The sequence below is a fragment of the Rutilus rutilus genome, assembly GCF_951802725.1.
Source record: "Rutilus rutilus genome assembly, chromosome: 7".
In the NCBI taxonomy this organism is placed as follows: Eukaryota; Metazoa; Chordata; class Actinopteri; order Cypriniformes; family Leuciscidae; genus Rutilus; species Rutilus rutilus.
The window spans coordinates 10,835,251-10,848,030 of NC_140221.1; the positions used below are offsets into that span (position 1 = coordinate 10,835,251).

General features: G+C 40.8%; 1 protein-coding gene across 3 annotated transcripts in view; it reads left to right on the plus strand.

Moving 5' to 3' along the window:
• The window catches only part of kcmf1 (potassium channel modulatory factor 1), a 29,195-nt gene that overhangs the window by 10,481 nt on the left and 5,934 nt on the right, over nucleotides 1-12,780 (plus strand). For all 3 annotated transcript variants that reach the window (XR_014628047.1, XR_014628048.1, XM_084415195.1), the window contains exons 2-6: nucleotides 4,970-5,137; nucleotides 5,315-5,454; nucleotides 6,660-6,761; nucleotides 9,920-10,097; nucleotides 10,224-10,509. Coding sequence is in view for 1 of the 3 variants with exons in the window: in XM_084415195.1 (XP_084271321.1) it covers nucleotides 4,970-5,137; nucleotides 5,315-5,454; nucleotides 6,660-6,761; nucleotides 9,920-10,097; nucleotides 10,224-10,509 (874 nt within the window). In the remaining 2 variants the exon portion in view is untranslated. The remainder of the gene's footprint in view (nucleotides 1-4,969; nucleotides 5,138-5,314; nucleotides 5,455-6,659; nucleotides 6,762-9,919; nucleotides 10,098-10,223; nucleotides 10,510-12,780) is intronic.

Sequence of the window (12,780 nt, forward strand, 5' to 3'; positions counted from 1 at the left end):
TCTCCCGGAATCGCGAGCGAGCATGAGCACGCATACGTAGCGCGCGCGGCAGAGAGAGGGAGCGAGAGACCTTTGCGTGTGTGTGCAGAGCAGCCGTCATTTCTCAGAGGTTTACCTGAGCTGTTTATGGTTTTTGCAACTCACGTCCATGAGCATATAACTGCAGATATTATTTTGGGCTATGGCAGCAGTATTGACCTAAATGCACTTTGTTTTTATGAGAGAACATTTCATTTTTAAACCTTTCTCCAGGCCAGTAGGCTTTTACATTATTATTTAATGTACACATGAGTGGGGTCAAGTTAAACATTTAATTTTATACTTTGCAAATGCTAAATAAATATTTGCATAAAATTTTAATGGATTTATTCTTTGAAACTTTAATATTAATTTATGCAATTGCAATGACTTGATTTTAGTAAACTTAGTACACAGTCATAGCCATAAATGCAATGGTACTAACAATAATTGGCATAATTTATTTCAGTGTTTCGGTTTTCGGCCTTGGTTTCCTCGTTTTCGGTTTCGGCCAAGAATTTTCATTTCGGTGCATCCCTACACTTTATGTCTAGCGACCCTCAGACATTTTGAAAAAACCCGGTGAGAACGGCGAGCTTCAATGAATGGCTGAAACTGTAGCTCACCACCATAGACAGTATATAAACGGCTCACCACACATATACACCTGAAAGTGCGCATGCGCAGAAAGCGAAAACTGCCTAGGGACGAGCACGTACAACGGCCTTACGTAAACATCACCAGAATGATTGACAACTAGGAGGACCAATAGTCTTGATGATCCACCCGGAAAAAGAAAATCCTCCACTATACCTTTAAGGAATATCTGCATTGGTTTCTGTGCCAATGACATTGCGTTGGTGGAGGGGTTTGCAATACAGATGTTGTCTTATTTGCAACATGACGATGTGTAGCTGTCGCGCTGGACTACTGCGTCTTAAGGCACCAATGTACTCACTGCAAAGTTCTTTTTCGTTCTTTGTTTAGGGGTTAAACGAAGTTCGAAATACGTGACCAGTGATATACTGTTAATGAACATTTGATGCTGCCCACAATTCTCAATATCTCAATAACAAAATACACGCACAACAAAATTAAGAAAACCTGATCATAACAACATGGATATGTTTGCACCAGCTCTGCAATTCGGCATTCTAGTAAAGTCGTCACGTTTATTTGACATTACCGTGAATGTGAAAAACTTTCAGTGTCTAATTTCATCAGAAGTACAACTTAATTTTCTACTATAAAGCCACTCTCCAGTGTGTTAATGTTTTCACCCGCGAACACCTGACCTCGACGGACTGAACAGTAGAAATGAACTAGAAAAGATTTTCATGTGTGAAAGAAGGTAGAGCCTCTGCACACACCTACCTATTACATAATCGCCACGGACCAATGGTAGTACAAAGTTGTTTACCAGCCGTAGCGAACTTTTTCACTAAGCTGTTTCATACTACTCCCTCAACGAACTCCAAACAAACTTAGTTTTGGTCTGATTTTGTTCAAAATCCAGCAATTCATTCTTTGATTTCGCTTGAAGTATATCGGGGCCTTTGAGGCAGCAGCAGAAATGTAAGAGGCTGGTATGCGTGGCTTTATTCTGTGCTGTCGTCTCCACTGGTTTCAAAATGGATTTGTAAAAATTGCATTTCATCTGTTTTTTTTTTTTTTTTCAAAAGGAAGTTTCACTTGCTGGTGTCTGAAAGTGAGTTTTGAGATAAAATTTTAAATGTTGAGGTTATCTGGTGGCCTGATATAATAACATGGGAACTGAGTAGCGTTGTTGACCCTCTCCTGACTCTGGGGAAACTTTTCCTCTGTTCATGACCACTCCTTAAACCCCAGTTGACCTGCTTTGGACCAAGGGCAAAAAACCCTGGCCGTTGGCCCAGAGGAAGCCCCGATCAAGCCCCGCAACTGACAGTGGAAACACGACTGGCCCTGGCACGCATTAGTATGTTCGGTTTTGACCCGACAGTGGAAACATGGCTAATGTGTATAGTAAAAGTATGCAAATTGGGATGCAACTCACTTGCAAACATGCAGTATGACATTACCTCATGAAACACTTAAGAGGCTTTTCCCTGTCAACACTGGAGACTAATCTAAATCTGGAGTTTAGTCTTTTACTGTCTCGCTCTTGGTTACAGAAATATTAAATGTTGCTTTGCCGGTTCTTCTGGGTCCACAGTCATTTTGAACATTGTGTTGGTGATTTTATATAGAGATGTTCTTTTCATTTTGCTATAATTAATTGAAGTAGGTTCATGCCTGATGGAAATATTTGTTTAGCAGCAGTCTGGTTTCCTCTTCACTGCTGTTGATAATGGTCAGAACAAGACACTGAGTTTTTCAGTGACTGATTATCTGAACTATGATCAGCTCTACAGCATTATGCTGATGTTGTTCCAGCTGTTTGAATCCTGAGGTTTAACAAGACCATCACTGGATCAGTTTTATCACCAAGTACATGGTAAATATCTGCTTTATTACTGTGTGCAGGACTGGATGATATACTTAAGTAGCATAATAATAATAATAATGGAAGGCATACTTTTTATTAAAGGGGCCATGAACCTTTTTTTTTAATATATATATTCTTTGAGGCTGTTTTCTATCCTGTTTTTGACTCTCTCTTTGAAACACTGTTTTGATAGGCATGCCACATTCAAGACTTGGAAGTAAACGCCTACTGCCATGATTGGCTAATTACATACATTTTTCAACATTCCCGCTATTACACTTGTGGAATTGGTTTGAAAACTTTGGATGTTGAAAAATATCTTGTTAGTTGATTTATTTGCCAACAATGTGAAACATTTATGCTTATTACATATGCTTTATAAATCTTGGTTGTGGCAAATAGTTTAAGTAGGTAGGCTACTTACCACAGTTATTGTTGACCAGGATGACTTGCGTATACAACTTGCGTATAGCCTACATTGTCATTTGCAGTGTTGTGTTTTAAATAAAATACATTTCAATGTCTTACTGATGACAAAACAGAAGATGTCGCTCATTGAGGCTTTTATACTGGAATCACAGCGAATTGTGCGTCTATCAAACAATAACAAAAGCAGCGTTCTCTACGTGCTTTCTTCTGTATCCGATAATCCAACGCATTAACCCCATAAATGCTTAATCAAAGGAAAGAACAGCAAATCACATTCAGTTTGACTGCGGCACTACAGTATAAATACTCAGAACATATCAAACGATCTGTTTCAGACAAAGCAATTTAAAAACGTTGTTTCTCACACTTGTGTTTTGCGATAATACTGTAAGATCCAATATAGTTGGCGGCACTGCATCTTTTATTTTCAGTCTCTCTGAAAAGCCTGTGTCGAGCTCTGTCTTATCTGCAGTAAAATGAAGCGAACAAACAAACAGTGTCAAGTTCATCCACGCTTTCTTAATGTTGGGATCACAAGGATGGCAATGCAAAAACTGTTTTTCCACAACTTTGCACTTCAGAATCCTCAGAGGCGTCTCTAGCGTTTTGTTGCTGAACTCCTGTGTTTGCGTCTGTCTTGTATTTACTACTACATGACATGAGTGAATCGGTGGGCGGGGCTAAAGGGGCTTTTGTTGCACTATGTTGTAATAATGTGACAGAATCCCAAACGAGTCTGCATTTATTTATTTTTTTTAGATGCAAGGCTGAAATTGCGACCATTTTGGTCACACATGCTCCTGAAATTGAATCTGTGCGACCTCGAAATATATTTGGGAGCATTTGTGCAAGTGCAAATAATTGTTGAGGTGCGACCTGTTTTTATTTCTCTACAAACATTTGCTACTAAAGCTGAGCTATTACAGTGACCAGTCACATAACATTCATTAAACTTTCAAGCAGATTTTAGGTTGGTTAATATTAGCCGTCAATCAGTCCCTTTCTCTGCACTCTGTTGTCACGTGACACATGACTTTTATCAGAATGATATCTGTATATTTTTAGTTAATGATGGTAAGTTAAGCAATTTCTCGTAGTTTTTTTCCTTTGTGTTTTAAATAAATGACCACTTATAATGATTTATCTCTCATCCAAACGCGACCGACCTGCAATTAATTGAAATGTTATTTTTTATTACTTGGTCCGCCTGAGCCGCGTATAATCTGTGCATCTCTAATCCACACATTTGAAGAATGAGAGCTTGATTAAACACAGAGAGAGTGCCAGTCACATGAAATACCGGGGCAAAGAATTAAGGATAATATACAGGTGTATATGTATATTATGAAAATATTCGCGCAGTGGAATGCACAGGTAAGATGATGTAAAATTAGAATAGCCTTCTGGCTGTGCTGTCATGACTTCTTTGCTCACTTTCATCACTTTTGCTCTTATTCTCGTGCACTGACTCGTTCGTAAACTGAACAGCCGATCAGAGTTCTCTCACACCGACGGCGGCCCGGAAAAACCCAGACAGCATCCTGACTTGAGCCAACAGTGCGGAACACAGCGAAAAAACGGCAAACCGTCCGCCTGGTCCCTGGCTTTACCTTGACGTTTAAATCTACTAAGATATATTAAATATTAATGTCACTATTCACAATGTCCTGATTTTCACAATGTTGGTAAATTAACAAAATGTGTGTTGATATTGATAATAATCCTATTGTGGATTATTGCTCCCTCAAAGAGAGACGGTTAATATGTGCCATGTCCTTAAACATTTTTTTTTGACAGCGTAAATTGAACTCTATTAGTCTGCCGTCCAAATGTCGAACAATTCAGTGGTCAGAGCTGTGATATAATTTCCTCCTGCTTTGCACAAGACAAAACACACACAGAGCTGTTTTGAATAAGTGTTCTGCGAGTCATGTGAAGTGCTGATGTTGTGTTTGTTTTATAATGGATTGAATCTAACCCGGCGAATCCTGTGCTGAATGTGATCGGGGTCTTCTGCTGTTGTTTTGAGTTAAATGCCTCTGTGTTCTCCCGCAGGTGTGAGCTGTGATGCGTGTTTAAAAGGGAACTTCAGAGGGCGCCGATACAAGTGTTTAATTTGCTACGACTACGACCTTTGTGCATCTTGCTACGAAAGTGGAGCCACGACAACTAGACACACCACGGAGCACCCAATGCAGTGCATACTAACCAGGGTAGACTTTGGTAAGCAGTAATGTCAAATAATACCATGCTTTTTACTCTATCACATAATAATGGTTACCTTGTTCAGATAATGTTTAAAACATTACAGAATGTCAACACCATCCTGACTAAGTCTTGGTAATGATAGTGATGCTGATTGAATAAAATGTTTTTGACCTTTATCTGACCTCTCTACAGACTTGTATTATGGGGGGGAGGCATTCTCAGTAGAGCAGCCTCAGTCGTTTACTTGTCCTTACTGTGGTAAAATGGGCTACACGGAAACATCTCTACAGGAGCACGTGACCTCAGAGCACGCAGAGACCTCTACAGAGGTGGTGAGTACACATGCTGTCTTTGTTGAAATGTTTAGGTCATGTGACGCCGTGTCCTAACTAAACGCCATGCAATAAGATTCCAGTGACAAGCAAATTTCCTGTCCACACTAGACGCGACGAGGCTAAAAGATTAAACAAAATCAATCACAATCACAGCCAATCAAACGAGCGTGTGGGCGGGCTCTCGCTGCAAGCGCACTGAAAATAGCAAACCATTTGTCTTGTTGTTGCCAGCCGTGACATTGCAAAAAAAAGAAAAAGAAAGGTGTCATGTATAGCTGTTGCGGGTCACAAAGTCTGGTGTGAAGCTGCTGTTTTTTTTATTCTTTAACGTTCTGTCCCATGATGACTGTTGTACAACATTTTCAAGCTTTCTCAAGACCTTTATTATCCATGGTTTGATGTACTTATTCACAGCAAACACAAATCACCTGCAGGACGTGATGTGAATTTTCATCCACCACTGAGAGAAAACTTCACATTCTTGAACTAATAATATAATCATTCATGTGCCTTTAATGCAAAATACAGCTAATATGACAGATAGTTTTAAGTATCAGGCTCAACTATGTTTTGATGCTTTGTACCTCTATTTGCAATAAAGGTGTGTGTCTTTACTTGCCTCACAATTCGATTATGATTCAGAAGGTTACGATTCAGTTATAAACTGATTCTCGATGTATCACTATGCATCTTTATATATATCTATATCTATATTAAGTAATTCAAGTAAGAAATAGTACAGTTGCATAATTCCCTCTTTTCTTTTATTGTTTGATGAACATTGACACAGAAAGCAGCCGGTTTACATCAAGACCTAATGCACATAGGCTATCTTTCTGTGCACGCGCTTCAGGGGTGTCAGTCAGCACGAGTAGCGCATTGACATCTTTTTATTGCCCCATATAACTCTGTTAAACATCAAGCACGTCCCACACTTTTTCTCATTCATGCATGTTCTTTTTGTAATAACAGAGTGCTTTGCTTATAAAGGAAATATGCAACGTTTTTATTAATATAGCCTTTAATAAGAGTTTTTTTAATATATATACAATAAACAGTTTGTTATGATAGGCCTATTTAATAAATAAATAAATGTATCTATTCTTTTGTTTTTATGCATCAATGCAGAATCGTAATCAGCATTGTAAAAACGTAAATATTCCACAAATCTAATATGTAAGGATTTTCTCTCTCTGTTTCAGATTTGCCCAATCTGTGCAGCTTTGCCTGGTGGCGACCCCAATCATGTGACAGATGACTTTGCTGCTCATCTCACACTTGAACACAGAGCACCTAGAGATTTAATATCCTTTTAATCTGAACCTGATATGTATATAAATAATGGACTTCATTCCTAAAACATGTAATGACTGGGGGCTGTGTGTGAATATGTTCAAGTCATAACCTTATGGCTATACATAACACAATGGTGGTTGCATGATGTCAATGTGGTTTCTTTGCATATTTGAGGAATGTTTTCACAAAACCTAAAATTCTGAATTATTTACTCACCCTCATGTCGTTCCAAACCTATATGACTTTCCTGTTGTGGATCACAGAAGAAGATGTTTCAAAGAATTGTACTGGACGTTCTTTTCCATTCAATTACAATGAATGGGGGAGGCTTTTAACTTTCAAAACAAATTTCAATGTCTGATTCATAAATGAAAAGTTCTTTTGAATTGGATCTTTTCACTGAAACACGTAACCAAATTTATATATAAAAAAAAAAGCAGACTGAATAATTTGTTCACAAACTGGACTGATCCGCTTATCAAGTTCAATTCATCTGACTTAATCTGGTCGCAGCATAGATCTCACTGGCAGTAGAGTGAGTAGTGACTTGAATTTCGGTGTGAATTAAATTGGTAAGGGGACGTGTGCCCTTTAGACATTATTATTATTAGTAGTAGTAAATGTCATAATTAGACATTTCTAATTATTGGAGGGGACGGGACGTGTGCTCCTCAATGTCCATGGTGGTTACGGCCCTGACTTGGCTACTTCACCATGTTACACATTTGCATAATACCCGCCTGCTGGCTGCTTTAGCCCGTCCTCAAAAAACAGCTATGATTTTGCTGTCAAGGAGACTTCTTCTGCAAAGGCGAAAAACATTGTATCGACTTCCAATACCGACGCCATAGTTACTATAGATGTAATTCTGTTTACAGCTGATCAGGAAGCTTAGGGAGCTGAAACCAGATTATGGTCAGACCAATCACGACTGACCCAGGTGACCAATCAGAGAAGATTGGGCATTTCGGAAGGGTAGCTCTAAAGAGAAAGGAGCTTAAACCGAGCGTTTCAGGCAGAGGCTAAAATGAGGTGCTGCAGCAATGTACAGTATGAAAAATGTAAAGGTATTCTAGCACACCCCAAAAATAAAATTATGAACTTTTCAATGAGCATAATATTGGTTCTTTAAAATTACAGTTTAAACTTCATTTTTGTATCCCCCCCCCAAAGATATTCCATTCCGATCAACAGAGGGGAAATATTGCTGACATGACGTCATTCGCTCTTTCTGTTCCCCCATTGCTGTTAAGGCCGTCTTTCCCCTGCTTGATTCCGAGCTGCATGGCTCCACGGGTTCGTCATCGTCGGCAGACTGCAGTGCCAATTCCTCTCTAATGTTTGTGTGCACTTGTTGTTTCTGTTCCTCCGATAAATTAATTAAAAGCTGAAACTGAGGATCCAAGTAAGCATCTTTATTCAAAAGCATAAATGTCGCTTCCTTTTTGGGGTCATAGCGTTTGCTCAAATCTGCCTCGATTTTAGTGGCCATTTCCCTCGAGCAAGACCTCTCGTCTGACTCTGACCTGATTTTTTTTCAACTTGAGACAAAAGTACATGTTGCAAAGGCAGTACAGCTGAGGATGAGTGTTATTTGCATGTGGACAACACTTGGGTGGCGACTTTGAAAGGTTTAAGTGTCTCTCGCACCTGTTCAACCAGGCGCCACTCAGTTCTCAGTCAGTTCTAGATTAGACATTTTTTTTGTCAAATATCACGGCTGCCACTGCTGCTTGTTGCTCAGATGCGCTACAAATCATATCGTAGGTGGAGTTCCATCGTGTCACACAATCATTGATTAGCTTCTCTGGCTTTAGGCCTAGCATACGCTGCTTATCCTCCAAGAGGCTGCTGTCTGTAGTGGATCTTTGAAAATGAGAGGCAGTTTTTCTTAGCCTAGCTAGAGTTGTGTCTATGGCTCTGACATCTAACCCCTAACGTACAGCCAGGTTGATTGTGTGGGCCAGACACGGTATGTTAACAGCACCCAGGTGCTGCTCCACTGCATTAACATAATTAAGTGCATTATCGGTAGTGACTGCAACAACTGAATCAGGCTGTATTGCCCTCAATATGCCTGCAATGCACTCTGCAACATTCTCTGCTGTATGGCTACCTCTCAGCTGCTTCGTTTGCAGTACAAAATCGTGGAGTTCCCAAGTCTCTGAAATGACGTGTGCTGTCACTGTGATATATGCCTCTGTAGCGAGGGAACTCCATCCATCGGTAGTCAGAACAACGTTTTTGCCACTCTGATGCATGTTTTCACGACCAGTGTCATAGATTTTCGCAATCTTCTTAGTTACTGTGGTTCGGCTAGGTATAATGTATCTCGGCTCAAGTTCATGAACAAAATCAATGAAACCTTCACCCTCCACTATGCTAATTGGCCTCATGTCTCGACAAATGAACTTTGCGAGCTTCGAGTTTATAGCCTTTTTCAGTGCTACAGGTAGAGGTGCAGATTGGGGAAAAAAGTTTGCCAGTCTTGGCTGTTTTGCAGGTGGCTCTACCGGGTCTAGGTCTTTGTATTCTTCTGGATGATGAAGCTGCATATGCCCCCTCATTGTTGTAGTGCTGCTGTGATAATGGGAACTCACCATCGCACAGTTTGCATACCACTCTGTCCTTCTTCATAGTTTGATCTACAGTCCAAAACCCGAAGTGCTTCCATATCGAACTCCTCAAGTTATTAGGGGTTATCACTCGTCTCTCGTGTCGCACAGGTTGATCGCCGTTGTCCTCCATTTTTTTGGCAAAACACCAATAGCAGCCGATTGAAACTATAGGCGCATAAAATTGGTGGGAATTTTCTTTTTAGCTTTCGCAACGCCTACTGCACTTTTGGAATTCTTTATTTTCTTTTTCTGCTTGTTTGTGAGTTTTGTTACATCTATCGTTTTTATTTGTTTAATTCGTTTAAAATTAATAGTGGACATATTTGGTTAAAATCGATTCCCTATTTTCGTTCTCGAAACTTGTGTTGGTTGGTCCGATCGATTGTGCAATCGATTTTCGACTGTTAAGTGACAGCCCTAATTGTGTCTTTGTCTATGTCTATGCATTATGACTATATTTGCTGAATCAGCGTGAGATGTGATGATCTTCTGCATCGGGTGTGTGGTGACGCATTCTCAACCAGTTGCTCCTTAACCAGCATGTGCACGATGAGAGCAGCGGCGTGCGGCACGTGCGTCGGATGTTCCACCCTGGGCGGGGGCTGGGCGGTCCGCGGGCACGCAGGACTAACATGCACTTTACCAGCAGCTCCACTGGTGGGCTGTCCTCTTCACAAAGCTCCTCCTATTCTCCAAGCAATAGGGAAGCCATGGACCCCATAGCAGGTGTGTAATGTGTAAGGGCAGGAAGTAAGGACTTTCTTATCTGGCCTTGTTTTTTTTATGCAAGTGTAGTCTTTCCTGAATCGTCTCACACAATCTTTCTCTTTCTTCCTGTGTCTACATCACCAGAGTTGCTCTCTCAGCTGTCGGGTGTGCGGCGCTCCGCGGGAGGGCAGCTCAACTCTTCTGGGCCCTCGGCCTCGCAGCTGCAGCAGCTGCAAATGCAGCTTCAGTTGGAGCGCCAGCAGGCGCAGGCGGCGCGCCAGCAGCTGGAGACGGCTCGCAACGCTACACGCCAACGCAGCAACCCTAGCAACATCAGCGCCAGCATCCCGCCGCCCAGCACCGCCACAAACACAGCCATGACTGAGAGCAACCCGCTGGCCTCCCACAGCTCCCAGTTCCTTCTCACACGGTACGGCTCAGACCTCGCCATAGGCTCAAAATTGTTGTGTTAAAGGGATGGGTCTTACATCATCAGCTCACCATGGTGACATCTCTAGCATCTATTCCCCCCCCCATGTGTGGGAGTTTGCTGCTTTTAAGCTCTTAATAGCTTTATAAAAGTAGTCAATTGGTCAATGGCACGATGAAGGTTTTTATAGTAGTTTTACCTACTTCTCCTACATAGAATGTAGTGTTTGTTATTAATGATTTATCCTTGCACATTTTTCATATATATATATATATATATATATATATATGGAAAAAGTCCCACCCTAATATTTTTTCCTCATTCAAGAAACCATTTTATTCGGATATAAAGGGGTTGGACAATGAAACTGAAACACTGGCCAATAGAGTTGGAGGTTTCACGTATGTGTGTATATTTTACATTCTATCAGTAAGAGCAGAGTGTGAAGGTTGAGTTAGAGCAATAAATGGTAAGTGGTAAATGGACTGCATTTATATAGCGCTTTCAACAGACCCATGGCCACCAAAGCGCTTTACATATTGCACACATTCACCCATTCATTCATACACCGATGACCGCAAGGCACCATCCAGCTCGTCGGGAGCAGCTGGGGTTAGGTGTCTTGGTCATGGACACCTCGACACTTGGTCAGGTGGAACCGGGGATGGAACCACCAACCTTCCGGTTTGTAGACAACCTACATGAACCACTGAACCACTGCCGCCCCAATAGCACAGCTGTACAAAAAATATTGCAATCCACAACATAATGGGAGACATAAGTTCAAAAGAGGACAAATTGTTGGCGTGCGTCTCACTGGCTCATCTGTGACCAGGAAAGCAAGTCTTTGTGGTGTATGGAGAGCTATGGTATCCAGGGTAATGTCGGCATACCACCACGTAGGACGAACCACATCCAACAGGAGTAACTGTTGAAGCAAGAAGAAGTTGTCTGAAAGGGATGTCCAGATACTAACATGGATTGTATCCAAAAAACATAAAACCACAGCTGCCCAACTCACTGCCAAATTAAATGTGCACCTCGACTCTCCAGTTTCCACCAAAACTGTTTGACGGGAGCTCCACAGAGTCAATGTTCGTGGTCAGGCTGCTATAGCTAAACCTTTGGTCACTCGTGCCAATTCCAAATGTCAGTTTTAATGGTGCCAACAGTGCAAATCTTGGGCTGTGGACAATGTGAAACATGTATTTGTCTCTGATAAGTCTGTGAGAGTTACGGTGTGGAGAAGCCCCAAAGAGGCTTAACACCCGGACTGTTGCTGCCCATAGTGAAGCACGGGGTGGATCATTGATGGTTTGGGCTGCAATATCATGGCATTCCCTACTGTGCTTGATGGGTGCGTCACTGCAAAGGACAACCGAACCATTCTCATCATATAAGCATGATAATGCACCAATACACACAGCAAGACTTGTGACAATAATTTGATGAACATGAAAGTGAAGTTGAACATCTCCCATGGCCTGCACAGTCACCAGATCTAAATATTAATGAGCCACTTTGGGTTTTTTGGAGGAGCAAGTCAGAAAACGGTTTCCTCTACCAGCATCACATAGTGACATGGCCACTGTTCTGGAAGGGATGGCTCAAAATCCCTCTGGCCACTGCAGGACCTGTCATTCCAAAGACAAACTGATGCTGGATTGGGCACAGAAGGAGGCCCTACACCATACCAATAAATCATTGTGGTGTATAACCAGGTGTTTCAGTTTCATTGTCCAACCGCTATACATCACAGTAAGGGGAAAAAAGACAATTGCAAGTTTCATGCTATCTTAGTTTGGCATTATTTGTTGTTATTTCTTAGAAAAGAAAATAATATAAGTTTTGTTAAAATGTTTGAACTTTTTTTGTAAGCGTCTTAAAATGTCCGATATTTTGACCTTTTTATGATAATGCTAGGTTGGGGTGGGCAATATGATATATTGTAGCACAATATGAGTCATTTTATTTCACGATAGCGATATATATCACAAAATAGTTTTTTTTTTTCTTTTAACAAGTTTTATATAAAACATTTATACCATTGCATTTTCATAAATCTCATCACCAATTTTAATATCACAAAATAACGTAATATTAGCCTAGCTAACAAAGTAAAAAAAAAAAAAAGAACCTCACTGAAGAGTAAACAGTCAGTGATAAAATAGAAACAAAGAAATCAATTTCAAGTAATATTATATGTAATATATATGACGATACTTGCAAAGGTGGGCATTTTGACACATAAGAGCCAAAAAGAACTCGCAC